Source organism: Lacerta agilis, chromosome 2 (assembly GCF_009819535.1).
Source record: "Lacerta agilis isolate rLacAgi1 chromosome 2, rLacAgi1.pri, whole genome shotgun sequence".
Taxonomy (NCBI): Eukaryota; Metazoa; Chordata; class Lepidosauria; order Squamata; family Lacertidae; genus Lacerta; species Lacerta agilis.
This window is the reverse complement of record NC_046313.1, coordinates 100,707,823-100,735,302: the sequence shown is the minus strand read 5'-3', so window position 1 is coordinate 100,735,302 and position 27,480 is coordinate 100,707,823. Positions and strand designations below refer to the sequence as shown.

Genomic DNA, 27,480 nt, shown 5'->3' with positions numbered 1-27,480 from the left:
AAGGTTTTGTGCCTGGTAGTACAGTCTTTTAAAACGTGCTTAAAATCATTTGCAAGCTTGGACAGCAGAACCTGTCTACAAATGTCTAATAGAGATTATGGTTTCTTGGTTCGGTCTTGTTTTGCTGAAATTATACTCTTTCCTTAATGCTGCAATTGAAAAAGGAATTGTAAAGGATATTAACAAACGCATTGGAATTGACATTACAGTTTAATTTTCATACCCACCAATCAAAATTATGTGGTTGTTTTTTTTCCTTAAGTGGCACTTAACACAGCACATACTTTAAAACTACAGAGTTTGCTTTCAGAAGATGTGGTGATGGCCACCAACCTGGATGGCTTTAAATGGGGTTTTGACAAATTCATGGAGAACAAGGCTGCCAATGGCTACTAGCCACAATGGCTATTGTACTCCCTCCAGGATTACAGGCTGTATATGTTCTTGTATAGCAGTTGCCAGGGGGGAACAACAGTAGGAGAGAACTATTGCGATCCTGTCCTGCTTGGGGTTTTCTCAGAAGCATTTAGCTGGTCGTTGTAGGAACAGTATTTTGGACAAGGAGTTTAGCCAGATCCAGCAGGGTTCTTCCTATAGTCATACGTTCATACTAAATCCGGAGATGGATGAAAGCGATTTTCAACGAGGAAAGTACAAAATGAAACAAATCACATAGAGATTCCTTTCCTTTTTAAAAACCTTGCCTCTGGCGGAGAAGTTGTGAGATGCAACGGAGAAACAAAGGTGAAGGGAAGCTTTTCCTGGCTGGTTTCTGCCTGTCGAAGGCTCTGCCAGGAAACATGGTGCCGCTCCTATTTTTTGCATGTGGTAGGAGCAAGTGCCTCCTGAGAACAAGGTCCTGTTTCAACGCTGTAAACATTTTGTCCCTTCAGACTGCCGGGCAGAGTTAAAACAAGGCACTGTCTGCAGTCTTGCCGGCTCAGCGATGGGATGTGCAGAGTATGAGGAACATGTTTTCTGGGTTTCGGCTGCTCTTCAACGGATGCCCAAGGACCCCAAGCGCCATTTATGATGCGTCATCTGCCAGTAAGCATTAGGATGCCCACATAGCAGGCTCACAAAAGTCCATAATAAGATTGCGGCCCTGATGGCTGAAGTCCCAGCACCATTAGCGAGCACTGCGCTGTGCGGCAGACAGCTGCCGCAAAGGAAAGACGCTGTTAGAGCAGCCCTAGATGACAAAACAAGGAAAGACCAGGGCAGTAACTTAGCCCACATTTCTGTAGCATGGATGTGAATAATTAAAAGCACCTCACACCATCTGGTTCCCTCCAATCAGGTGTGATTGAGCATTCATTACATCTAGTTTATTTCCTCCCAGGTCACTGAGAACTCGGCTGAGCCCAAGTAGGTCAGTGATATAGATGGAATGGTTTGCAAAGGCCTGCTCTTTCCACTCAGATGTATATTACATCATCTATAGCCTCTGGGAAATTTGCTCTCCAGTGCAGTTGTTTGTTCCAGACCTTGAGAAAGACTCTGGTAGCTCAAAAGATTTGCAGAGTTTTCTTTCCACCAAATGCTGCTTCCACGCACAATTTCAAAGGGGGAAGGGGAGAGTGAAGGGCTCACAGACATCCTTGGCTTGGGAAGCAAAGTACCCAGCTATCATCTTGTGCTGGAAATCCCATCCACCTTTGCTCACTTCTAGAACCGCCCTGAAGAACAGAATTAGACCATGTTCACTCTTAGGGAGGAAAGAGACAATTTTGTGTGCCATGGCTATTCAGCTGGTTGTCACCAAGGTAACAACAACCAAAAAAACCAAACCCATCCACAGGGAAGCAGAGACATGTTGCATGGCAACACGACGCACTTGACTGTTTGCTGCTTCAGTCAATTGAATAAGTGTCTGCCGGGATCTTTCAGTTCTATATTGGAATGTGGGGTGGAGAAAAACGAGAGGTAGCGCCAGCCTGGGAAGTGTGCTGAGGACTTGTGTTCATAGGACTTTAATGACAAGGAGGTGACCCAGAGTTCAGAACGATCCACTTGGCTGTTCATATTTCAGCTTTCTTATTATTAACCTATCTCCACCAAACCTCTGTGTATCAGCTGCAATTTTAATTCAAAAATCTAGTGTGAAGCATTTTTGTTATAAATACTAGCAAAGTTCTGTTGTGATCCACTTTGCGCATATTCATATGGCAAAGTACCCCATAAATCAAAATAAGAAATGAACTATGGTGTGCCTCATGTAGTCTGTTCTCTCCTTTGCCATTAAGGTCAATCAGGTTTCAAGGTAACATTCAGTAGTGGCCCCACACCCTGTGAATTTTCCTCTCCTTTGGCCACTTCTGTTGTGGCCTTTGAACAGACCTTAAAATCCTTACCCCAAGCCTTTTACTGATTACTCCCCATATATTCTTTATCTGATGCCATTTTTTTAAAAAAATACATAATTTATTTCCTTCCATTATTTTTTATTTAAAAAAGAAAAAAGGCAAATCCCCTTGTGAGGGTTTGCTTGAGTCTTTTTTTGTTTTTAGATCCAGAACCCACCTTTAACCCGAAAATGAAATTGGAGACCCATTTCTTAATTTTTAAAGAAATGAACCCCAGGCACCCAAGGAGAGGAGGCTTATGATTATTGCTGAGAATAATCTGTGATATTGATGGAAGCAGACCTGCTAAGCAACATACCTGAAACAAAACTGTACTTCAAGGAGACCAGAAGTGAGTCAGTGTCTTTTTCTTTTTTTTTACTGCTTAGATGTGGTCCCATGTAAGATATGGAGCAACCCAATTTTGATGTGCCTATTTTCAGAACACTTATATTCCATCCCTAGTCCAACTAGTATCTAGTTTAGCAAGCTTTTCCTGCTTTATTTAGGATTAAAGCCAAAGGAAAGACTGGGACAGGACAGATTGAAGGTGTTGCAAAATGCTTCTCCAAACAACCAAGCCTACGTCAGAGGACATTGTAGTAAGACTGGTACCAGTATATATTCTGTATGGCAGAAAGGAAAACAACCCCCCTAATGCACAAAGTAGATTGGGACATGTATTAGGTTCAGCCATTATGCAATCCATTAGTACACGGGTAAGGAACGTCCTGCCCACAGGCCAATCTTGGCAACCAGAGGTTCCAATTTGGCCCATTAGGCCATTTCCCCCAACACCAGGCTCACCTGCCAATCAGCTGATAATTTTTGTGTTGACTCTATGCAACAGTTCCCCACAGGGAACTGATGCAAGCTGTCAATGCGGCAGAATTTAACAGGCACTCGATCTGCTGATGACCAGGGAGTTCGATCCTGCTCAGCTTGATTTAATTCAGTGCATGAATTCAGTTCATGATCAAGCCAAGGGGTTTGCACTGAAACTCCTGCTAAAACGAAGCCTTCTCCCCTTCATTTTAGCAGTGCCTAGCTGTCTATGAGGTATTTGAAGTCCTGAATTTAGAACTCCAGAGTACCAATTCACCTGACATTTCTATTACTGTACTCCTATTACATTACTCCTGTGTTAGTGAATTATCTATAATTTTCAGCAGACTATACAAAAAGGGTTATACAGATAACCCTTTTGTTATGCTGTTGCTGACAAATGCCTATAGAAGGTGACAGAGAAGGGAAGTTGTTGACTAAGATTTGCAAAAGTAAATATTACAACCAAGTCAAATGCAATGGAATGCCTTTGGGTGACATGCCTCAATGAAGCTCTTTCAGCACGGGGCACTAGATGTCAACAGAGAGACAAACTGAAACTGCAGCACTAAAGGTTGCACACAACACCATTAAGAAGAGAAGAAGAAACAGGGATCTATTTGTATTTGTTTCTGTGGCAGCAGAACGTACTTGGCCAGTAAGCCTGGAGACTGGAGTTCCTTATTAAATCTAAGAAGAGACGCCACCCAGACATCATCAAGGTAACAAAAGCTTTCTGTTCCGAGGGGGACATTCATATGTCACGATTTTGGTTAATTTGTTAACACTTAAAAAGCAGTAAACACTGGGAAGTCAGTAGCTGGAGATGCTGAACTCATTTGCTTAGCTCACATCTGAGGAATGTGGCTATACAGACACACCACACAACTGCATCACTGCCCCATGTTTTCCACTTTTATTTGCATTGATGTTTCACTTTATAGCTCCAGTTACTCACCCAGTTCTCTGGAAGCCTGGCTCTCAGGAAAGAACATGCTAGAATGGGGGGGGGGGAGCCTTGGTATGCTCTAGTGCACGAAGGCACTATCCTGAGCCTCCCGTTGGACTTTGCTCAGTCGTTCAGTCGTGTCCGACTCTTCGTGACCCCATGGACCAGAGCACGCCAGGCACGCCTATCTTTCACTGCCTCCCGCAGTTTGGCCAAACTCATGCTAGTCGTTTCGAGAACACCGTCCAACCATCTCATCCTCTGTCCCCTTCTCCTTGTGCCCTCCATCTTTCCCAACATCAGGGTCTTTTCTAGGGAGTCTTCTCTTCTCATGATGCTGTCTAGGTTTGTCACTGCTTTCCTCCCAAGAAGCAGGGGTCTTTTAATTTCATGACTGCTGTCACCATCTGCAGTGATCATGGAGCCCAAGAAAGTAAAATCTCTCACTGCCTCCATTTCTTCCCCTTCTATTTGCCTGGAGATGATGGGACCAGTGGCCATGATCTTAGTTTTTTTGATGTTGAGCTTCAGACCATATTTTGCACTACAACCCATCATTTCTGACCATTGGCTATGCTAGCAAGGGTTGATGAGAGTTGATTTTCCAGGCTGTACCTACAGTTTACCTGAAATGTTTGGGGACATGTTCTACACTTACTTAACAGCCACAAGAAACCTTATCCTGTGAACCATGAAAAGGCCAATGGATCACCTATGGCTGTTGAAGACAACAAGAACACCAGGCTTCATGTGGTACTTGCAAACCCCCAATACCAGCTTATCAAATGGACAAACTGGTCCTACTGTGCTCTGTGTGAACATAATTTTCTTTTGACTGATGCTTCCAACACTAGGACAGTCCCTGAGTATCACTTCTGCTGTCTGTCTAATTCAGTATTCTGCATCTTAATAATGGCAAGCCTGTTCAGAACACAAGGAAAGATATAAATGAGTTCATTCATTTCCCTGTTCTTTTCTCCTGGCTTTTCATGGCTTTGGAGATGCTCCGAGCCTGCGCTTGTGTTTCCAGACTATTGTGGCCAATCAGCAGTAGTTACTGATATTTTACCTCCTTCATTAGGTAACTTAATTAGATTCTAAACACATTTCATTGAATAATAGATGGATGGAAATGATGTTTGTTAGCTAGGGACCTGATCTGCATTCAAAGAAGCAGAAGCTCCATGCTCCATTATAATACCTCTGAGCCATTCATTTACCTACAGATACTCCTAATTTATTATGTATGCTAAAAACGCAGCAGGTGGTGGCTATTGGGAGCAAAGCTCCAGGGAACACTTGCTAATATTCTCGGGGTGAGGTGGGGGTGGCTATAATGATAGAAAAGTGCTTCCTAAATTATCATTAAATTGAATAGCATGCTGTGCCACAAGCTTAATTAAAGGAAGTACTAACAGGTATATAGTGGTACCTCGGGTTACATACGCTTCAGGTGGTTACATACTCCGCTAACCCAGAAATAACGCTTCAGGTTAAGGACTTTGCTTCAGGATAAGAACAGAAATCATGCTCTGGCAGTGCAGCGGCAGTGGGAGGTACCATTCGCTAAAGTGGTGCTTCAGGTTAAGAAAAGTTTCAGGTTAAGAACGGACCTCCAGAACGAATTAAGTATGTAACCAGAGGTACCACTGTACTGAAATTGATCCTTGGATCTGGACATGTGCCCCTCCAAAATCAAAGGAGAAGTGCATGAAGTTCAGTGACTGAAGCCGCTTTAAGCAAACAATATTGGCATTTATTTCAAAGTATAGAAAACAATGTTAAGAAATGTGGCTGAAGCATGCAGAAGAAAAGACACCAGCAGGTACTTATATAATCACTTACCTAACTGGCTAGAAAATTCTGAAAAGCAACACAATGAATAGAGGGGAAACTAGTTGAAGAATTGTAAAAAAAAAATATTAAGCCTAGTTGAAAATCCAACTGATGACTGAGGATAAAAGAAGCCACTTTTGCCTGCATTAAAAACAAAACAAAACAAAAAATTACCCTTGCACCCACAGGAGTGAAATACAGTAACCGGAATTAACCTCACTCTCTCACTGAAGGCAGAGTCAAGAGTGATGGGAGGTTCCCTCCCCTTCAGGCTCAAAACCAGTTCCAGCTTGTTCTGGTTTTGACCCTACCTTCCAAACCAGAAGAGGAGTTAAACCTTTAAGAAGCCACATGGTCATAGGTAAGCTACCTCCCATTCAATATATGATGGTAGGTCCTTTATCCATCCCATAAATTTCCCCCTCAACTGGCCCTATAACTTCTTCCAAATTTTGGAATATTCCCACATTCAGACTTTCAACTTTCCTGAATACCTGTAGCTTTCCCTTACATCACTGGATCCCAAACCCCACCCCTACCATAGAATCATAGAATCATCGTGTTGGAAGAGACCACAAGGGCCATCCAGTCCAACCCCCTGCCAAGCAGGAAACACCATGTGCTCTAATGTAAACAAAGATATGTATCATTGCAACTGTGTTAAATGGTTTAAAGATGAATAAAAACGTTAGAAACAACAAATTAAAAAAAGGAATTTAAGCCTTTATGCTGTTTTATTTGTGCTTATTACCTGTTCAAACTGGATGCAACTCCTCTTTTCTGATCCTAAATCAATCTTCCTTAATTGGGGTGGACTTTGCACTCATGTGCTAGGCTGCCTCTTTCACATGCTGTATGCATAGGCTGTAAGCAAGCTAAAGAAGGGAGGGCTTGTTTTGTGTCTTAGAAAACAGAATTGCTGCTGGCAGATGCTTCCACCCTCATCTGTCTTATCCTGGTACTCTCTGTGGGATTTCCTGCTGAGCTTCCCAGGGGGCTATGGCTCAAAGGAAATACTGGGGACAGAACTACTGACAAATCAGCAGCTCCCCACATGCCAGCATGGTGTAGTGGTTAAGAACGGTGGACTCGTAATCTGGTGAACGGGGTTTGCGTCTCCACTCCTCCACATGCAGCTGCTAGGTGACCTTGGGCTAGTCACACTTCTCTGGAGTCTCTCAGAGAAGACCAGACCTTGCATAACAGAAATCAACTGACAAAATAATAGAGCACATGGGTGGAAATAGAAGCTAGTTACAGGCAAATCATGGAGGAGGAGCACTCAGAAGAGGGTGCAACATGTTTGCCAGCCATCCCTTATGGTTGGGAGAGCAAGACAGGATACTTGACTTTTTCCACTCTTGCATGTGCATCTCTATTCTTGTTCCCCATTCTCACATTTGCCTGGGCTACAGTGGTTGTTTCATTTAGCATTTGACTGTACAACTCTTACTATCTGGCTCCCTTCCTATTGGACTGTTGTCTCTGCTCTTTCCTCAGCTGATACAACAGGAACATGCCTAGCATTTATATACTCTCTCTCTCTCTCTCTCTCTCTCTCTCTCTCTCTCTCTGTGTGTGTGTGTGTGTGAAAGAGAGAGAGAGAGAGAGAGAGAGACTCCTCTTAATAGATTCCACATAGTCCTGAGGGAAGCATGCCTCCGTCTTTGACCTTGTGTAGGACTGATTGCATAGCATCATAGTGCCTTGTCACTCAGTTGAGATAATAAGCCTGTTGTCAAAGGTTCAAGGCCAACATTCTAACCACATGCTAAGGGGATTAGCATATTGAACCAAGGCCTCCAGCAGATTGTCTCCAGCACTTCACCTCTTCCACTACCATGATTCTGGACTTTCAGACAAGGTCTTGAGGGGAACAGTGCCCTCAAGGCTGCAGTCAGATAATCTGCTTTCTAACCCAATTGAGACACAACAGGCCCTATAAAGCCCTTGCAGCCAAGCCATCTTATCAACTTGACCAATTTGTATGAAGGTTTTCGCCCAGCCTCTTTAGCCTGCTATTGCTGTCTTGGAGCTTAATCTGTATGACTCTGACTGCATTTGCTTCTGGCCCTTGGCTCTTTGCCTGCCAGATCAGTTACCTGATCTTGATTTTGACAATGCTTATTGCTCTTCAGATCATCACCTGCCTGCACTCAGATTGGACTGCAGAGGCAGCCTGTCCTGGAGCTAAAACCAAGGCCTGCCTGGAGATTTCAGAATTACATTTCCAGGAATCCATACACAGGGACACAAGGATTCATTACCCCATAATGGCTTTATGCTACTGTTATAAAATAAGTGTTTTAAAAAGTGTATGTTCCTCTCCCCCCATATAATTCATAGGTGAGGATGCTTGGCTGCGTATGTGACTTGAGTATGGAATCAGGTGACAGTTATTCTGGCAAGCAAAGGTGTAATTTTTGTGCCTGTGGCATAACAGTACACCCATTTCTGTTGCTGAAGCTAAGGAAGTTGAGTCCCATTAATTGTCAGGATGGGAGATTTGCCTTGGGTTAAGCTGCTTTGACTGCTGCTGGACAACAAACTGAAACTAGCATGGGGACAAACAAAAGAGGACACCCACGTTTGGTTTCTCTTCATTATATAAACAAGAACCCACCAACAGCATATGAATTGATATGGCTAACTTAGACCCTCCAATTGTCCCTATTTTCCAGGGACATCCCTGATTTAGAGAAGCTGTCCTGGTTTCTGATTTGATCCCAGAAAGTCCTGCTTTTCATTGGGATGTTCCTATTTTCATTGGGGAAATGTTGGAGGGTATGGAGTTATCTAACACAAGCTGCCTGAAGGCAATCCTGTATAAGGAAGATTTTTTTTTTAATGTTAATGTTTTATTATGTTTTTATATATGTTGGAAGCTGCCCAGAGTGCTGGGGCAACCCAATAAGATGTGTGGGGTATAAATAGTAAAATTATCATTATGGAATGGGACATCCTTATTTTCATCGGAGAAAAGTTGGAGGGTATGGCTAACTTGACATAACAACCCCTCCTCTTCACACATGCAAACAAAACTCATTGCAGCCAACTGAAGACAACCAACTATGCTCTGGGGCCCCCAACCTCTCTCACCACCAAGGAAAACTAATAAATGAATAGAAATAGAACCTACCCATGTGACGCTGACTCAAAATCCTCCCACTACTACACTATGTAAAAGAATGAAAGTTTGCTATCTCCCCTTCTCTCTCCCCACCTCTCTTCTTCCCCAACCTTATATTGTCTATAACATTAGTGACTCACATCCAATATAACTGATCTGTTGAATGGACTTTACGATCTGAAAATAGAGACGCTGTATGTACTTTTGTAACCCAATAAAATCTTTAATAAAAACATTTTTTTTAAAGTTCTTCTTCTTCCCTCTCCCCACATCTCTCTCTCTCTCTGTGTCTGTCAGTTACTGATAAAAGAAATCACATCCAAAAATTACTAAAGCAGAGAGAAAACTTTGGTCAAAATCTCATCTCATGCCCACCTTACTTCTGGGGAGTCTGAAAGGTGTTCACAAGCATCCTTTCTTGCATTTTGCAAATCATCTCATCAGTGGTCTAGACTCCAGAGCAGGGGTCCCCAAACTAAGGCCCGGGGGCTGGGTGCGGCCCAATCACCTTCCAAATGCAGCCAGCAGACGGCCCGGGAATCAGCATGTTTTTACATGAGTAGAATGTGTGCTTTTATTTAAAATGCATCTTTGGGTTATTTGTGGGGCCTGTCTGGTGTTTTTACATGAGTAGAATGTGTGCTTTTATTTAAAATGCATCTCTGGGTTATTTGTGGGGCATAGGAAATCGTTCATATTTTTTTTTCAAAATATAGTCTGGCCCCCCACAAGGTCTGAGGCACAGTGGACCGGGCCCCCTGCTGAAAAAGTTTGCTGGCCCATGCTCTAGAGCCTTCCAGGGGGCTTGTGCTTCAATTATACCTGGGTGAATATATCATAAGATAGTTCCTCAAGTGGAACTTTTTCAAACCAGGAAGCATGGGCAGCCAAGGAGGCCACAAGGATTTTTATTTTAAAAAATTAAATGGAAAGAAAAAAAAATTACCCACAACCATTACACAACAATAAGATAAGCTCAAACTTCTGCACTCAGTAAAATTCTGAAGACATTCTAAAGTGCTCTAAGAACGTGGCAGGAAAAAAATAGTCTTTTATTCTCATAGACTTATGAGAAACTGGAGGACAGATTTCAGCACATCACTAGCACCCTTGCAGTAATGCTTGTTAACAAGGGGACCAAAAGAGAGGAATAAAATGTGGGCTTGGCTTTGTGTTTAAATGACCTTCAAGGACACAACAGAAAAAGTGATGTTTATGCTCTAGCCTTTTGCTTTAGTGCACCTCATTGTTCTCCATGTATGGACATATACACAGAAAGAGCACACTGTGCAGTTCTTCAGAGCCTTGCTCATATTTACTGGCAACATGTCTATTTCCCTGTATAAATAACCAGATTTATATACAAAATACAAATAGAAATAATCAACAAACATGCAAAATTGGACCAAGACGGGGCTGGTGCCAAACACTAAAGTTGGACAAGTGCCTGGCTGCTGTGTAAGAGACTTGGATGGAGAAAGCAATTTGTTCTCTTTAGAATGAAAACCTTTGCTTTTTTTTCCTGGGGCTGCAGACCGAAATGCTTCCAGCAAGCTCAGGTTGAAAACTCCAGGGTACTTCCCTGAAGGCCTCTGAGCAAGAAGTATTATTATTATTATTTTGCAATGAGCATTTTCATTGAATTTTCACAAGATATCAAATATTACAGATAAGCGCCTGATGATGCTGTTACACGGAGCAAGCAGTATTAAGATGTTTAGGATTAAAATGCCAGCAACAAACTACCGTAGTTAGAAACAGTAGCATTGCTGTGGACTTAGGGTACAGGGCCTATATTGAACTATGGTTCCCCCCCAAAGTTTCACCATCATCACTCTCTCACCCACCCCCGCAAATTAATATGGACAGTAGTTTGGTTACCGGCATTGTGGTTGACAGCCAGATGCCTAGTAAGGAAAATGTATTCATTCTTTGACTAAAAAGAGGATTAGGGCCCAGTGCAAAAGACCCAGGTTGGGGACTGTTAAGAGTTGTCCAGCGGAATTCCTGATCAAGACCTTGTGTGGGAATGAATTCTCTCCACCACAAGAATGTGCTTCAAAGCTTTACTGCAGAACAGCTTTAAATACTAGTTTTGTTGTTGTTGTTCAGTCGTGTCCGACTCTTCGTGACCCCATGGACCAGAGCACGCCAGGCACGCCTATCCTTCACTGCCTCTTGCAGTTTGGCCAAACTCATGTTAGTAGCTTCGAGAACACTGTCCAACCATCTCATCCTCTGTCATCCCCTTCTCCTTGTGCCCTCCATCTTTCCCAACATCAGGGTCTTTTCCAGGGAGTCTTCTCTTCTCATGAGGTGGCCAAAGTATTGGAGCCTCAACTTCAGGATCTGCCCTTCCAGTGAGCACTCAGGGCTGATTTCTTTAAGGATGGATATGTTTGATCTTTTTGCAGTCCATGGGACTCTCAAGAGTCTCCTCCAGCACCATACTAGTTACAATACTAGCTATAATAGTATTGTACTAGTATTACAATTACTAGTATTGTAATACTAGTTACAATAAGATAAATGTTACAAGTAATACATTGCAAGCAAGCAGTGGGGTTCAGTCCTTTGTGCAGTTCAGTAAACTCTCCTCTCTCTGGTCCCAGATGGAGAGCCTAAGCTTGTTCATCATTGTAGTACTTCTCTGCTGCCGCTTTTAGCCAGCATGGCCAGTGGCCAGGGATGATAGGAGTTGGAGTCAAATAGTATATGCAATCAGCCCTGAGTGCTCACTGGAAGGACAGATCCTGAAGTTGAGGCTCCAGTACTTTGGCCGCCTCATGAGAAGAGAAGACTCCCTGGAAAAGACCCTGATGTTGGGAAAGATGGAGGGCACAAGGAGAAGGGGACAACAGAGGATGAGATGGTTGGACAGTGTTCTCGAAGCGACTAGCATGAGTTTGGCCAAACTGCGGGAGGCAGTGTAGGATAGGGGTGCCTGGCGTGCTCTGGTCCATGGGGTCACGAAGAGTTGGACACGACTGAACGACTGAACAACAAGTATATGCAAGGCAGCATATCAGCTGCCCTAGCAACACCCCTAGTCACAAACATAATATATGAATTCAAAGACAATGTCAAGAGAACAGAGCTTGTACCCTGACCTCCCTACCTTTCTAAATTGTTTTCTTTGCCTCTGATGCTTTCTTTTGTGTGTATTCATCAGACTTCTCAGAGAGTGTTTTATCATCATCAGGGGATTAGTAAGGTGACAGCACAGGCTTCAGACAGTTGTAGCAATGCTTACAAAACACTCCTCCCAAAATGCTCTCTCTTTATTTAAACCTCCTTACCTTCAAACTGAGGACAAACATGTATACTATATGCAAGCTCTATGCTTATTTGCCAGGCATTTAGTTGGCACAGGGTCTTAGGGAATCTCATTATGGGAGAGCTGGGAAATCTTTGCCTTAGACCCATGGATAATCAACCTCACCCCCAACACTACTGCAGCATGGCTGGATAAACACTAGTGCTTTCAAATCCTTATGTCAACTGATTCTCTCTCTCTTGATAATCAGGGCAGAGGAACTCACTGAAGCTTAAAGTGGTTGGGTCTGGCCTGGCTGTTCCTTTTCTCCCTGCAACCATTTGTGTAGAATCCCATATGCCATTTCTATAGCCAGCCATTGATTTTTGCTACATATACTGTATAAGAGCAGCCCCCCACATCCCCTGGAGAGCTTCTGCCAGTCAGTGCACACAACATTGAGCTAGGTGGGCCAATGGTCTAACTCTGTATAAGGTAGGGGACAGGACAGGGGGAGACCAGTGGCCAAGTGGAGTGGTGGAACACCTCCCTCTTGCTGAAACTTGTTTCCAGAGACCAGCAGCAATGCCGTGATGTAGAATACTGTGCTGCTCTGCGACCAATGCCTCCCTTACCTGGGTTGCTTCTCCGCTGGTGGCAGAAGCGGTGGGGTGGGTGCCTGAGGTGCTTCTGCTACCTAAGGTGGCTTCTTTATCACTGGCTTCACCCTACATTATGAGCTGGCTCTGTATCACACATTGACACCTTCAGCCATGAAGTTCTGTGTATGATATGAGCTTACCTGCACAGCAGAAAAACATGGCTATGGTGAGGTGGGGGGAGGGACTGTCAAGAACCTGCCTTTTCTTCAATTTCTTCAATTGTCTCCCCACACCTTCCATTTTCAATAGAATAGTAAAATATTCAGAATGGTACAAAGGCAAAGCAATTCCCTCTGCTTTATAAATTGCATCCTCCAAGGTACTTATTATGTTTTCTAAAAGTTTATTTTTATCTTGTGTTTATGCTTCTTTTAATCAATGATGTAAAGTAGCCAAATATATGGCTGATTATATCCAATCAAAATGTAAATATTTCTTGTGGCTTTCTGGCCTCTTGGCCTGATGACTCATATTTCTATTGGCTCTCCAAGCTCCCTTGATTGTTGACCTCTTCACCAACAGTGTAAAAATAAACCATATGAGCTTGGTCCCATATAAATAGTTTCCTTCAGTGATTCATGACATACCCAGACTGCAGTTTCATTGTCTGTTGGTATTATATTGATCCCTCTCTCTCAATTGCTACAATGTTTGTAAACATTCCATGACATAACAACAACTAAGCCAATGGGTTTTGAGGATGTGTATGCTGCCAGTAGAAGTCAATTTTAAGCCTCCAAAGTACACCAACAGAAAATGTACCGCACACAGACCTATGAAAGTAACACTGCTAGTGAACATAATGCCAAGAGATAGTGGTGCTATTGCAGATATTAATAGTGTGCAGTTTGAAGTGACTGGATGCATGAAAACTGAGTCCGTTTGGAATGAAGCATTGTCCAGACCCATTAGATTCAAAACTTTACTTGCAGAACTTTCTTCATAACAGAGTGAAAACATCAAATGAAATCGAAAATTCTTTCTAGTAGCACCTTAGAGACCAACTGAGTTTGTTCCTGGTATGAGCTTTCGTGTGCATGCACACTTCTTCAGATACACTGAAACAGAAGTCACCAGATCCTTAAATATAGTGGGGGAGTGGGGAGGGGTATTACTCAGAAGGGTGGTGGGAATGGGTGATAGGCTGATAAGTGTGGAAAACCTGTTGACGACTCTAAACGGCTGCAGTTAGTCTTGCAGGGAAATGCAAGGGGTGAGATGGCTAAAGATGGCTTTGTTATGTATAATGAGATAAGAATCCAATGTCTTTGTTCAAACCAGGTTTCTCCATGGTTTTAAGTTTGGTGATTAGTTGCAATTCAGCCACTTCTCTTTCCAGTCTATTTCTGAAATTTCTTTGTATTAAGACAGCTACTTTGAGATCTTTTATAGAATGTCCTGGGAGATTGAAGTGTTCTCCTACTGGTTTCTCTGTCTTGTGATTCCTGATATCAGATTTATGTCCATTTATCCTTTGGCGTAGGGTTTGGCCTGTTTGTCCAATATAGAGAACATCAAATGAGACACCTAAACAGTTCTACAAGATATATGCCAGTCCAAGGCATAGGCTCAGCATCTTACAAAATATGGAATAACCCAAACAGATCTATAAGCAAAGGTCTCTCTCCTTATAGCATCCATTTTGCCTGGAGCTGTTTTCCTAGAGAGCTTCATTTACATCCTTATTCCCATGGAGCCTGGGAGCAAAAGAAGCAAAAGCAACTCCCTTCAAAATGACGATTTGCAATTCAATATTCATGTGTTAGCCAGCAGGAAACAGCAATAGTTAATTATCAACTCATCAAAGAGTTCAGAGACCACTTCTTGGCTTTAATATAGCCCCATAAAACCCCCATGTTGCCATTCCCTTTTCATTGTCAATAAAACCAAGAAAATGTTTAGTACGTTTCCGAGCACACTTCAAAGTGTTGGTGTTGACCTTTAAAGCCCTAAATGGCCTCGACCCAGTATACCTGAAGGAGCTTCTCCACCCCCCATCGTTCTGCCTGGACACTGAGGTCCAGTGCCCAGGGCCTTCTGGTGGTTCCCTCACTGCGAAAAGCAAAGCTACAGGGAACCAGGCAGAGGGCCTTCTCGGTAGTGGCGCCCGCCTTGTGGAACGTCCTCCCATCAGATGTCAAAGAGATAAACAACTACCTGACATTTAGAAGACCTCTGAATGCAGCCCTGTTTAGGGAAGTTTTTAATGACTGATGTTTTAATGTATTTTTAATCTCCTGTTGGAAGCCGCCTACAGTGGCTGGGGAAATCCAGCCAGGTGGGCAGGGTACAAATAAATTATTAATTATTATTATTATTATTATTATTATTATTAGTCAGGCCCTCTTGCAGCAAAAACATACAATCTCAACAAATATTATTAATCAGGAAACATTTTTCTCAGTCAATATGCATAAAAGAGTTAAGTATTTATTTTGGGGAAATGACTGGGAAATGGGAGCGGAGAAGCAGCTGAAAACTTCATTAAGCAAGGAGTAACAAACATGCTGTATCTGACAAGCTCAGCCCAAGCCATAATAGTGAATAGAACCTGCAATTCAAATAAATATTGATTTCTTCCTCTTTCTATTGTTGAAACCAGAGTAACAGCACATAAACATTTACATTGGCAACACAGAGTGACGTCACCAAACCCACAGCCTGTACGTCACCCGGTGATTTAACGTCTTATGGGAAGGCTGGTGCCAAGTGCTTGTTTGCTTGCTAGACTTTTGTATTCATATTTAGAAATATTAGATATTAATTTCTAATGTGTACAGGTATAAGATCTTTGACTAAAAAAAAAAGCCTTAAGGACACAAGCCACAGATTGTGCAAATGCACATTCACTCCCATTTACCCATGAGCTGTAAATACTTAAAATACCTGCCTCTCTGCTTGCCTTTATAGAAAACATTAACTCCTAGGGAAAGAAATCTACATGTGTTACATACTTAAATAGTGCATTTTAAAGTTATCTAATTGGGGGGGGGGAATCAATATAATAATACTCAATATGCTACTAGGTTTCCTAAGCAATGTCAAGTATGAGTATAAAAAGGAGGAAAAAATATAGTTGGCACTATGTGTCATCACAAGACCTGTTATTGTGACATCACCAGGTCCTACCTATTGAATCTCAGGTTTTAGGGTACCTATGATGTGGTAGACAGAGTTGTCTCCAGGCAACCAAACTGAGCTTCTGCAAACTGGGATACAATCGTATCACTCAACTGTATCACAAATGAATGAAATAGATGTATGAATAACTGACCTTGTAAAACATTAGTGGTGTAATATGCTTCAAAATTCTATTTACAAGGCTGTGAAAGATTGCTTTAATGCAGGGATAAGGAAAGCTGTAGTTCTCCAGGCGTTGTTGGCTTCCAACTCTTTTCAGCCTCAGCTAGCATGCCAATGGTCAAGAAGGATGGGTTTTCTGTGGGGGGAAAATAGGAGGGAGGACCAATATAGGCTGTCGCCAGCATTTTGGGAGGAAAGTGGGATGAAGATTAAAATAATAATTCTAATTTCTCTAAGTATTATTCCATGTGCAATAATGAGTAGTTGGTTACTAAGTAGCGATAGAAATGTCATTTCATCCTATTCTCTTATTAGGACAATACAGACTGACTTTAGCATTTATCGACACACACCAGTATGACATTAGAAGACGATTTTTAAAAATGTCCACAATTATAACTTTTATTTTAATTAGAAAGTTAATTTCCACTTTCAAGGCTATGGAAGAAAATCTCGTTAAATTGTTTTTATTTAAAATTAAAAAATAGAATTGTTATCTGTCTGTTGCTTTATAGAAATGTCTGATAAATCGTGACATTGTGTCCATCCAGTGCATTTGAACTCTGAAGAGAAGAGGTGGCTGACTTATTGGTTTCAAATAAGTGCATACTTTGCCAATCCTGCTATATATTCAAAAAAGTCAAACAAAAAGGTATACAGAAATTGGTGGGTTTTTTTTTTATGTCCCCTAAATAGTTACACTTCTCCAAGACAGTCAGGAACCATACCTTGTCATACGATTACAATACCTCTATAGAGATGCCCTCCAGTGCCTAGGGATTTATAGCCTTGCATACGTTACTCCCTTCCCCCTGCCCCAAAAATATGACTGACGTTTTACTTTTTCTATCATTGTTCTGGTTGTCCCAGATACGTAGCAGTGCCAGTGAGGGCATTAGTAATAAATCCTGTGCTGAATAAATTTCACTGAACACTGATTCCCAAAAGGAGGCTTCCTTAGGACAACAACTGAGGTGGAAATACATTTCTTTTCCCTGCCCCATATAAAACTGGCACTTTCATGCAACTGTAGTAACAGGTAATTAAAGCAACAACAACAGAAGGACTTACAATTGCTGAACTGTTGTCTTGGTAATTTTGAAGAGGGCATGCTCAATAACGTAAAGACAAGCTTGGAAAACAAGCCTTATGAGGAACGGTTGAAGGAGCTGAGTATGTTTAGCCTGGAAAAGAGGAGATTGAGAGGAGATATGATAGCCATCTTCAAGTATCTCAAGGGCCACCATGTGGAAGATGGAGCAAGCTTGTTTTCTCCTGCTCTGGAGGGTAGGACTCGAACCAATGGCTTCAAGTTACAAGACAGGAGAGTCCGACTAAACATCAGGAAAAACTTCCTGACAATAAGAGCTGTTCAACAGTGAAACGATCTCCCTCGGGAGGCGGTGGACTCTCTTTCCTTGGAGGTTTTTAAGCAGAGGTTGGCCACCTGTCATGGAAGCCTTAGCTGGGATTCCTGCATTGCAGGGGGTAGGACTAGATGGCCCTTGAGGTCCCTTCCAACTCTACGATTCTATGATTCCAATTATGCAGCTGGATCAGGCCAAAGGCCCATCTATATCAGCTGCCAACCAGGTATCTGGCCCAAATATCTGGAAGGCTGTCTCTTTCCCCACATACCCTGTCGGGTGCTGAGATCGGCAGAGGGGATCCCCCTTGGTAGTTCCTCTGCCCTCAGAGGCTGAGGTGATAGTGGCCTGGAAGAGGGCCTTCCCCATGGAAGGCCCCCTAAGCAGTGGGATACAAAGGTGGCCGGTCGCCTTCATTACACAGAATGCTGAAGATGCACCTCTTTGCCCTGGCTTTTGATGCTTGGGGTGCCTATTTTCAGGACCCACTATGCTTCTGTTTTAAATACTGTATTTTTAGTGGTGCAATAATCTGTGTTGAAGGACATGAGCCTAACAGCCTTCTCCACACCGGTGGCGTAGGAAGGGGGGTGCAGTACACCCTGGGTGTCATCACTGAGGGTGTGAGTGACAAAATGGCAAAAATATGTTTTGTTTTCAAAAAAATATTTTGGGCTCACAACATTTTTTTTTTTGGGGGGGGGGAAATATTTATTATTATTAAATGATATTATTTAAAACGAGTTTAATAACTTCGTCTGACAATTAATTAACCTCAAGTCAACATAATACGTATTGAAACTTTTTAGTTCAGTCAACAAATGCAACGAAATGCGGCTGCTATGAGTCAAGCTCTGCTCTCTAGCTTAGCCATCTTGTCAACTGAAAACGAAGTAGCGAACGGAATTGATTTTGACGATGTGATTTCAAAATTTGCAGAGAACAAAGTTAGGCGGGGTGAAAGGTTTTAAGTGCTTATGTTCACAATGTTAAGTAAATAAACCAGAAAATAACACTTGCAACTGAAAGTATCCTATTTTTCCTTCTTTTAATAATTCTAATGTTGGGGAGGGGGGGGGGAAGAACTTTTAGTGTTATTATCTTCCTCTCAGTAAAAAAAAAAAAAGGTCAATGTGAGGGAAAGGCGAATTCGCGCCCATTTCGCACCCCCCGCAAAGCCCTCATGCCAAACATGGAGAGGGGAGAGCGCGAGAACGAACCTTAGTCCCCGCCCCCTTCTATGCACGCGCCCCATTCGTTTTTCTCCCTCCCCGCCCACCTCGGGCGGAGGTGTGTGTGTGTGAGGGGGGGGGGGACAGCGTTCTATCTATCCACCTAATCTATCCCTCGCGCGCCTCTTGTCCGTTATTGTGACGCATGAAGCGTGTTCCCGCCCACTCCCCGCCCTCCCTTGCTTCTCTCTCTCTCTACCTCTCTGTGCCGCTCTCCGCCGCTTCCTGCTGGGCATGCGCAGCTCGCCTCGCGCTTCCGTTCCGGCCCCTCTTTCCCCCGACTACCCCGCCGCTCCGTTCCTTTCTCTTTCTCGCGTGTCAGAGAGCGGCGGCGCCGGCGCGAGCGCGGCGGTTCCCTCAGGGCTGACGGAGGGCTCGAGGAGGAGGAGGAGGAGGCAGGACGGGGAGGTGGAGAAAGCGGCGGCGGCATCGGCCATCCCCCCCTCCGGTTCCAGGCCCGCGTAGAAAGCTGAGGTGGAGAGATAGAGGTGGGCGGCGGCTACGACCACGACCACCGCCACATTACTAGCAGCGGCGGCGGCAGCAGCGAGCAGGGACTCCCGCTCTCTCTACGTCTTCTTGTCTCTCTCTCCCGGGCCCGTTCGTTAAGTCCCCCGCGCGCCTCGGCGGCAAGATGAGCATCGAGATCCCGCCGGGTCTGACGGAGCTGCTGCAGGGCTACACGGTGGAGGTGCTGCGGCACCGGCCGCCGGACCTGCTGGCCTTCGCCGCCGAGTACTTCGGACGCCTGAGGGAAGCCCGCGACCAGCAGCAGAGGGAGCTTCAGGCTGGCGTGGGGGCCAGGGGCAAAGGGGTCAACTTCGACGCGGAGCCCATGCAGACAGAGTCCAACGGCGAGGAAGAGCGCAGGGACGAAGACTCCGACTCCGACTTTGAGCGTGAGTGAGGGGCGGGTCGGGGTCAGGGGGGCGGCCTGGTGGTGGTGGTGGCGTCGCCTGCTGGGGGGGGGGGCTCGACCCCGTCCTCTGCCTGACCTGCAAGTGGGGGTAGGGGTGGGGTGTGTGCTTTAAAGGCTCTAAAGATTATTATTATTATTACTACTATCCCCAGACCCCAGGAACTGTAGGAAACAATAGTTGCCCTTCCACGCGCTTCGGCTTCTGCAAAAGGGTCGCTTAACGTGGGACTGGTTGCGCTTTTCAGCTCGCATTACAGCCCTTGTTAGTATGAGCGGCGAAAGGTGGGCTTAATCCTCTCCTCTCTCCCTGCTTTACACGCAGCTTTTCATGGTTTGTTTCTGCGCCAAGGTGGTGGGTGGGGGAACCTCACCGCAGGTTTCTTGAGTTCTACGGCGGGAGAAAGGCGAGACATAAACGTGCCCGACAGATAAACATGCCAGAAAGGGTCTGCGGATAACAGCAAGTGCACAAGGGTGTGCGTGGCTCTCTCATACATGGAGTAGGTGTGACCTTGCGTGAGTAGTGAAAGAAGGTGCCAGTGTATAAGGTAGCGAGCCTTTCTGTCTTTATCCTTCTTTTCCGCCTGCTAAAGTGGGTTATTAATGATTATGGGTTTGTTGACAGTGGGGTTGCAATAAAGTTAATGGTTCAGAAGACATGCCAGTTGCTTTAGAATGTATGCAGTTGAATCTTAGCCCCCTTGCAAAGAGATAAAGCATGTGAAAGCAAAGCTTGTGGAGTCCTGATGATACTATGCCATGCCTTCTATTTGAGTTTGTGGTATATAAATATTTTTATAAAAGCATTTTGCATGGGTGGGAGTAATTTGCCGTGCTTGAGCCAGTCTTAAATGAATGAGATCCTTCTTGTGAGCAGGGGGAGGGGGAGGGGTTTAGGTGGCTGGAAAGGAAGAAAGCTTTCAAGGAAATCTCAGGAGGGTGGAGGGAGTGGCTTGAAGGAGTCTCCTCTCTTTTCTGGGATGTGTGGTGGAGTGGAAAGGATTTACAGCACCCATTTTTTGTGTGTGTGGTAGTGTGATCCTAGCCTTTCAGCTATGTTTCTGGAAGGACGAAAAGAGCATGAAGTGAATCCATCATCCTTGGAGCAGAGCTGTTTGTGCAAGTAGTAGGTTTTTTCGTGATGTATGAGAAGGCAGAACCCCTGGAGATGACCCTAATTTTTGGAGTGAGGTAACAGGCTTTCTCTTTGTGTAGATATAGGTAATGTTTTGGAGATTCTCACAATAGCATTTAGAGAGACTGGACACACTCTGGATATGTTGGAGAAGAATTTGCCATGCTTGAGAGGAGGGAAAAAGTAAGGAAGGTTTCTTCCCTCCTTAGTTTCCTTTTTTTGAAACATTCATAGAAGGTAATGTAACTTCCTGAATTCTGATACACTTTTGCTGGGAGTGAGAGTTTGGACTGCATAAGGCTTGTGTTTGTTAAAATTATGTACGAGTCTGGGTCAGGGTCAGGACTGTCATGCTATCATGCACTTCTGAAATATTGTTCAGTCATGCTTCTGCTGTTCGAGTCGTGCTTTTAAGTTAGCAAGTTGTGACCAGGCTTCATTGCCATTAATTATCTCCTTTATACTCTAAGCAGTAAAATTTTCTCTGAGCACATGCAGAATTCTTTTCCCTTTCAGCAGTGCAAGTAGAAAACTGTCCCACCTTTCCCACACAGAATTTATGAGAATGACCTATAGAAAAGATGACATGAACCCTTGCATGTATCTTCAAAAATAAAAAACATTGTCCCTATGTCCCTGGCAAGTATTTCATCATACATCAGGGATGGGCAGACTTCAGGCTTGTGTGATCTACCTATGGTTGAAGGAGAACCATAATTCAATTCATACAGTGCATAGTGTCTATTCCTTTTGATATATATTCAACTCAGAATTGAAAAACCTGCCACACCTCTTAAGTTACCCAACATCACCATCCCTCCTAAGTATTTCCTTGTCAAAATTTAGAGTTTATTATTAAATATTGATGACAATTGTGATAGTGTTTTTTAAAAAAGCATGTGGGTGGTGGGAAACGATTGCCTCATATATCAGATCATCATTTTTATTTGAATATCCCATTACCATGGTAAACAATGCTGAAAGTGGCTAATCACATCAGAAAACTGCACATAATAAAAAATAGCAACATTTCAAGATAATTCACTGACAATGGCAAAGTGTAACACAAATTAAATAATAATTTAAATATATTGCATATTTATAAAAAGTGCAGCCTGAGGAATCTGTCAAAACCTAAGAGAGAGTAATTATAAAATAATGTGTAATTGATATTTGACTCCAGACTGACTTTTTAATAACAGATCTCAATGCTGGTGGTACACTCAAAATATGATTAATTTCTACTTCTACCACATATGATGAACCTTCCCCAAAATTAAATTATACAAAATCACTAGATCCTTTTGTGACGATAGGTTATTTGAAAACATTAATATAGAATTAATCCAAATAAGGGGATTCTAGCATCAAATCACACTACCCAACATGACTGGCAGAGCTCAACAAAGGCTCAAAGGCAGCCAATTTAAATTTTGTACAGTGGAACCTCGTGTTACAGATGGGATCTCTTCTGGAGGCCCATCCGTAACATGGAACTGACGCAAGCTGAAGTGCTGCGTCTGCGCATGGTGTGATTTAGTGCTTCGCATGCGCGAGCGGCGAAACCTGGAAGTAACCTGTTCCAGTACTTCCAGGTTGCTGCGGGACGCAACACAAAAACACATAACCTGTAGTGGATGCAACATGAGGTATGCTGTATTTTATAGGTGAGGATCATGGAGACTGAGAGATGCCCAAGGTCAGCCACTGCTGCATTTGCACATAATGGTAAACCGTGGCTTAGTATTCTTAATTAGATGATACTGCTCCCAGCACATGATTGTTGACACTGATTTATGCATCATTGAGCCTGGTCCTCCTGATGTTCCAGTAGTTCCATTCATGTTTCTATAGCCATGGTTTTGTGAATCTGACAGCCACCACTGATCATATCATTCATAAATAAATTTACAAGAAAGGCAAAATAGGATCTCAATTTCCTAAATTTTTCACTCCCACAGGGGACATAGTTATTCTACCCTTGAAAAAGGAAAGTGTTTGAAATCTTTTGATGCCATGGCTCTGAGCCAAAGCTTTAAGTATGAAGTGTGTCAGTGCAAGCACAGAAATAATTTTGTCTTTACCATGGAATGCCAAATGGAGATTCTGCAAATACTGGCCTAATGTCAGATCCTGTATCCATTCTTTACCCTCTGGCTGATAATGACTTTTCCTTTTATAAAATAAAGGTGCTACTAGGCTTCAACAGTTCCACAAATTTATTTAAGGCATTGCTGATTGATCTGTATGTCCCAACATAGTAAAAAGAAATAGTAGTAGGTTTGTCTTCTAGATACACCTCTTAAGTGAACTGGGGTTGCGTCCTTCCAGTCATATGGATGAAATTGACATTTTCCAGTACTGTTTACCTATTTTATATATCCACAAACGAGATGTTCACGGTGGATGATGCAATCAACATGGGAAAAATCTGGAAACTGGACCACTTTTCAGGAGTACATTAATATATCTTGGGTCATGACGTTGCCAGCACTCCGTGCATCAGCTTTGGTGGCCACACGCTTGAGATGGTAGACAATTTTGTCTATGTGGGCTCTACCATAACCTTTCCATTGATGCTGAGCTAGGCAAACGTATTGGTAAGGCAGCTATGACAATGACTCACCTCTCCAAAAGGGTATGGGAGAATGTGATGTTAGCAACCAATACCAAGACGAGGGTCTATTAGACTTGCATGTTGAGCATACTGCTTTATGTAAGTGAGTCATGGGCAACTAACACCCACCAGGAGCGATGCCACAACGCTTTCCATGTGCACTGCATCAGGAAGATTTTGGGCACCACAGGGCAGAACAGAGTCTCAACCAAAGATATGCTCCCCCAAGCCTATACAGTGGTACCTGAGGTTAAGAATTTAATTCATTCTGGAGGTCCACTTTAGCTAATGGGGCCTCCTGCTGCCGCCGCGCCGCCACCGCACAATTTCTGTTCTCATCCTGAAGCAAAGTTCTTAACTCGAGGTACTATTTCTGGGTTAGCGGAGTCTGTAACCTGAAGCGTTTGTAACCTGAAGTGTCTGTAACCTGAGGTACCACTGTATTGGTTTCTAGAGCCACAGCAGGCACTGTAACTCCCAACTGTTTGACTTTACCCTTGATGGCGCACTCTTCCATTGTCTCTTCAGACATATGGATGCCAACTATAGCAATAAGAACTTTCCTTTCTTTCTACTGTTACAGGTCTTCCATGTGCTGCAATACTCTGAAGTTTATCCTGTAGTACATTGTCATCTGTCAGTGCTTTTCATGAACATTATTTGCGTCACTACTGTGGCTTGTTTCCTGGTTGCTAGAGAATTCTTCAGATTATTATGCATCATGTCAGCAAGATTAGCCCCGATTTGGAAGATTCATCTCTGTAGCATGGTGTCGTGTTGGAATTTGCTGTGTTTGAATCTAAAATCACAACATTTCTGCAGTATTTTGTTGACAATTTTTAAATCAGAATTTGTTTAGAATGAGTGATGTTCCATGTAATAGCAACAAGGCTTTGAGTTGTCTTCTTTAGTGACTGCTGAAAGTAGTGTGTTTGACTGCTTTAATGTAGTTTAATTTATTTTTCCTTAATTCTGGTATTCTGATTAAATATTCTTTGTGATTGTTTCAGATTGTTTCCTTTGTTGTGAGTGATGCATTGCAAATAAAACACTGGTATTTGCATTTTAACAGCAAATGCAAGTTTTTCCCATTTTGGCAGGGGTGCCCAAACTTTTTTCAAAGAGGGCCAGATTTGATGAAGTGAACATGCATGAGGGCTGGCCACAGTTGCTGAGCTTTTTTTTAGGATTGAAGGATTGGACATGCCTGACCTAAAGCTTCAGTTTTATTCATACTTTCTTTTCTTATGACTTGCTCTCATTCTTCTACAAGCACTTCCCATTAATTCAGTGCCCTGTGAAAAACCTTTAGTGTGGCAGATTAAGTACTACTAAATTCTCCTGTGTGCTCTCCTTTCCTTTCAATTACCTGCAGGCCAAAGGGCTGCAGAGAGCATAGATTGTTAAGCCAATCAAAAATTTTGGGGAGCTGCAAAATATGTTGCTCCTGATCCAGAATTTGGCCATCCCAGACTTAATGGTATGGAATGAGTTTTGGAAAACCTAAGGTTGGCGCTCTCCTCACTTGGCCAAAAGAAAGAGACCAGTTTTGCTTTTAACCAGAATTTATATGTATCTGAACCTCTGAAAAAACTGATTAGTTTACCAACCTTCCCTAACCTTGTATTCCCAGATGTTGTTTGACTACCATACTGGCTGGTGGTAATGGTATTTTCGTCCAACAGCATATGGGGTCTTAAGGTTGGGAAAGGCTGGTTTAAAGTTCAAATAATGTTTTTAAAAAGCCAGGTGGGAGAAGTGTACAAAGCAAAGGCTTGCTGAGACTTTCTCCCATGGTTCTGAACTAACAAATTAGTCCCATGCACAAAATGGGCACTTGCTTCTATGTTTGCATGGAACTACTCTCTCAATTTTATCAGTGTTCCCCACGGCATATGAAACTGTTATAGGTATTATTAAATAAGAGTTTAAAAAATAAATTGTATAATGCTAGGATGGAAATATAAATGTCCAAGTTAGGTTTTTTTGTGACTAACTTCAAACAAAAATGAGACTTAAAAAAATAATTGGATAAATACGGTCTCAGATCATACATGAATGATAGTATTCTTTCCTTCTGAATAATAATTATTTATATATGTATTTTTAGTTTGAAGACAACAGGTTATTTTCATCAACATTTACTCTAACATCTACAACTTTGGCTTTTGTGAATGTTTCACAGATATGACTAGAATGTTATTTACATACATTGGCATATGTATGTTTTTTTCCCTACACAATTATGCGTGTGTGTTTGTTAACTACAGCATATTTTTGATAGCCTGATGCAGTGAGGGTATACAGATTGTGAAGGATTACAGTGTATTTTATGTACTTTGCCAGAAGTGTGACAAAGTTGCTTCTGACCCAAGAAAGCTTGTGTCAAAATAAATTTGTTAGTCTTAGGGCATCACAAGGCTCCTTGTATTGTTCTTTTTGAAGGCAATATATCATTGCATTATGCCAAATGACCTGTGATGAGGGCACCACTTGTCTTTTTGTTTGACTATTTAGATACCCTTCCCCCCCCCCCCCCGGTTCTTAAATATTTTCTATAATACTGATCTGGGGAAGTATTCAAAATTCTGGGATTTTTGTTTTATTTCTTTTGGAATATACAAGCTTCCTGAAGTACATGAGATACCCAGCTGTTTTTGCATGGCAGTATTCTGTCCTAATCTCCAATCTCATTAGAAGAGCTGACCTCTATAGTTTATGCAAGATAGGTGCTGTCTTGCTAAAATACAAAGCTGCTTAATTACCAAAAAATAATAGCCGTTGTTAGCTGAAGAGGGATTTTTTTTTGCTGGTTAAATATACATGACTATATTTGGATACCAACCAGTTTTATAAAATTCTGTCTACACTAGAATAAAGACACTGTTAACCAGAGCTGAAAAGGAGAGGGAAGAGGCGTAACATCTTAAATGCATACACATATATGTGTGATCTAGTATTTTGACTCCTAAAGTGCAGTGTTTAGAAAAGTAAGTGTACTATGTTTTTGTGATGGAAAGTTGGGAGATCAGTGTTTCTTTTCTTCCCTTCAGAATCAAGTTCTGTTTGGTTTTTTACCGCTTGTTTCAAAGCAGCCAAAGTTTCATGGAACCTAGGAAATCTGGGACAAAATGTTCTGTTGAGCAATTCAAAGCTGGGTTGTTGTTGGGAGATCTTGCTGACTCATGAGCAAAATGTTGAAACTTTGATTAAAAGCATCTTGCTTTCCAACTACAGGTATGATTGAATGTATGTAATCAATTTAGATCCCCCTGATCTGTACCACTTTTACTGTCACCTTTTATTTTGGAATACTAGGTGGAGATTTTGTTAACTTGTGATTTTGAAATATAAAAGATAAATATTGTTACACCAATATTCTGGGTTATTTTACAGCAAAGTGGCTTTGAATGTTTGCTTGCTGCACCAATATATGTGATACTTACTATGCATGTTGCTCCCTATTACTGAAGCAGCTGGCAATCTTCCAGTTTTGAAAGGTTTTAAGATAGCTATTCCTCAAAATCCTCCTTGGCCTTGCTTGTTCTTCTGTCTTAATGCCAGAATTGACAGGCTTTGGTTTTTCCTTCTTGCTGTTGTTCACTGATGTTTTTAGCCCTATGAATTATACTTGTAAGTTTGTGTTATACCAACTTTGCATTTAGCCCAATGGTTCTTTAAATGTTTTGAACCTAGATGCCTCCACCCCAAGCGTACTCCCTGACCCACCCCCCAGTGCACCACCAGTCATGTGTTCCACAGCTGAAAGTGCAGAGAACCTTGCATGTAGTTGTGTGCAGACAGCCTGATGCTGCATGTAATTAGATTGCAGCTGCCCCCACCCCAACCTTGTTCAGAGTAACCACGTCAGGATTTTGCCCTTCCCTTTAACTTCCGTCTCCAA

The 27,480-nt window shown here is 42.7% G+C and overlaps 1 protein-coding gene and 1 long non-coding RNA gene across 2 annotated transcripts in view; one reads left to right on the top strand and one right to left on the bottom strand.

Annotated features, from left to right (window-relative positions):
* Positions 1 to 17,377: 17,377 nt before the first annotated feature.
* LOC117041958 lies at positions 17,378 to 18,974 on the bottom strand. The gene is made up of 2 exons (XR_004426039.1): positions 18,894 to 18,974; positions 17,378 to 17,490 (listed from the first exon to the last, which is right to left on the bottom strand). It is a non-coding gene; the product is annotated as an uncharacterized LOC117041958 (long non-coding RNA).
* Positions 18,975 to 19,473: 499 nt separating this feature from the next.
* The window catches only part of PRKAR2A (protein kinase cAMP-dependent type II regulatory subunit alpha), an 80,436-nt gene continuing 72,429 nt past the window's right edge, over positions 19,474 to 27,480 (top strand). The window contains exon 1 of the mRNA XM_033141348.1: positions 19,474 to 19,804. Within this exon, the coding sequence (XP_032997239.1) occupies positions 19,540 to 19,804 (265 nt within the window). The 5' untranslated portion in view covers positions 19,474 to 19,539. The remainder of the gene's footprint in view (positions 19,805 to 27,480) is intronic.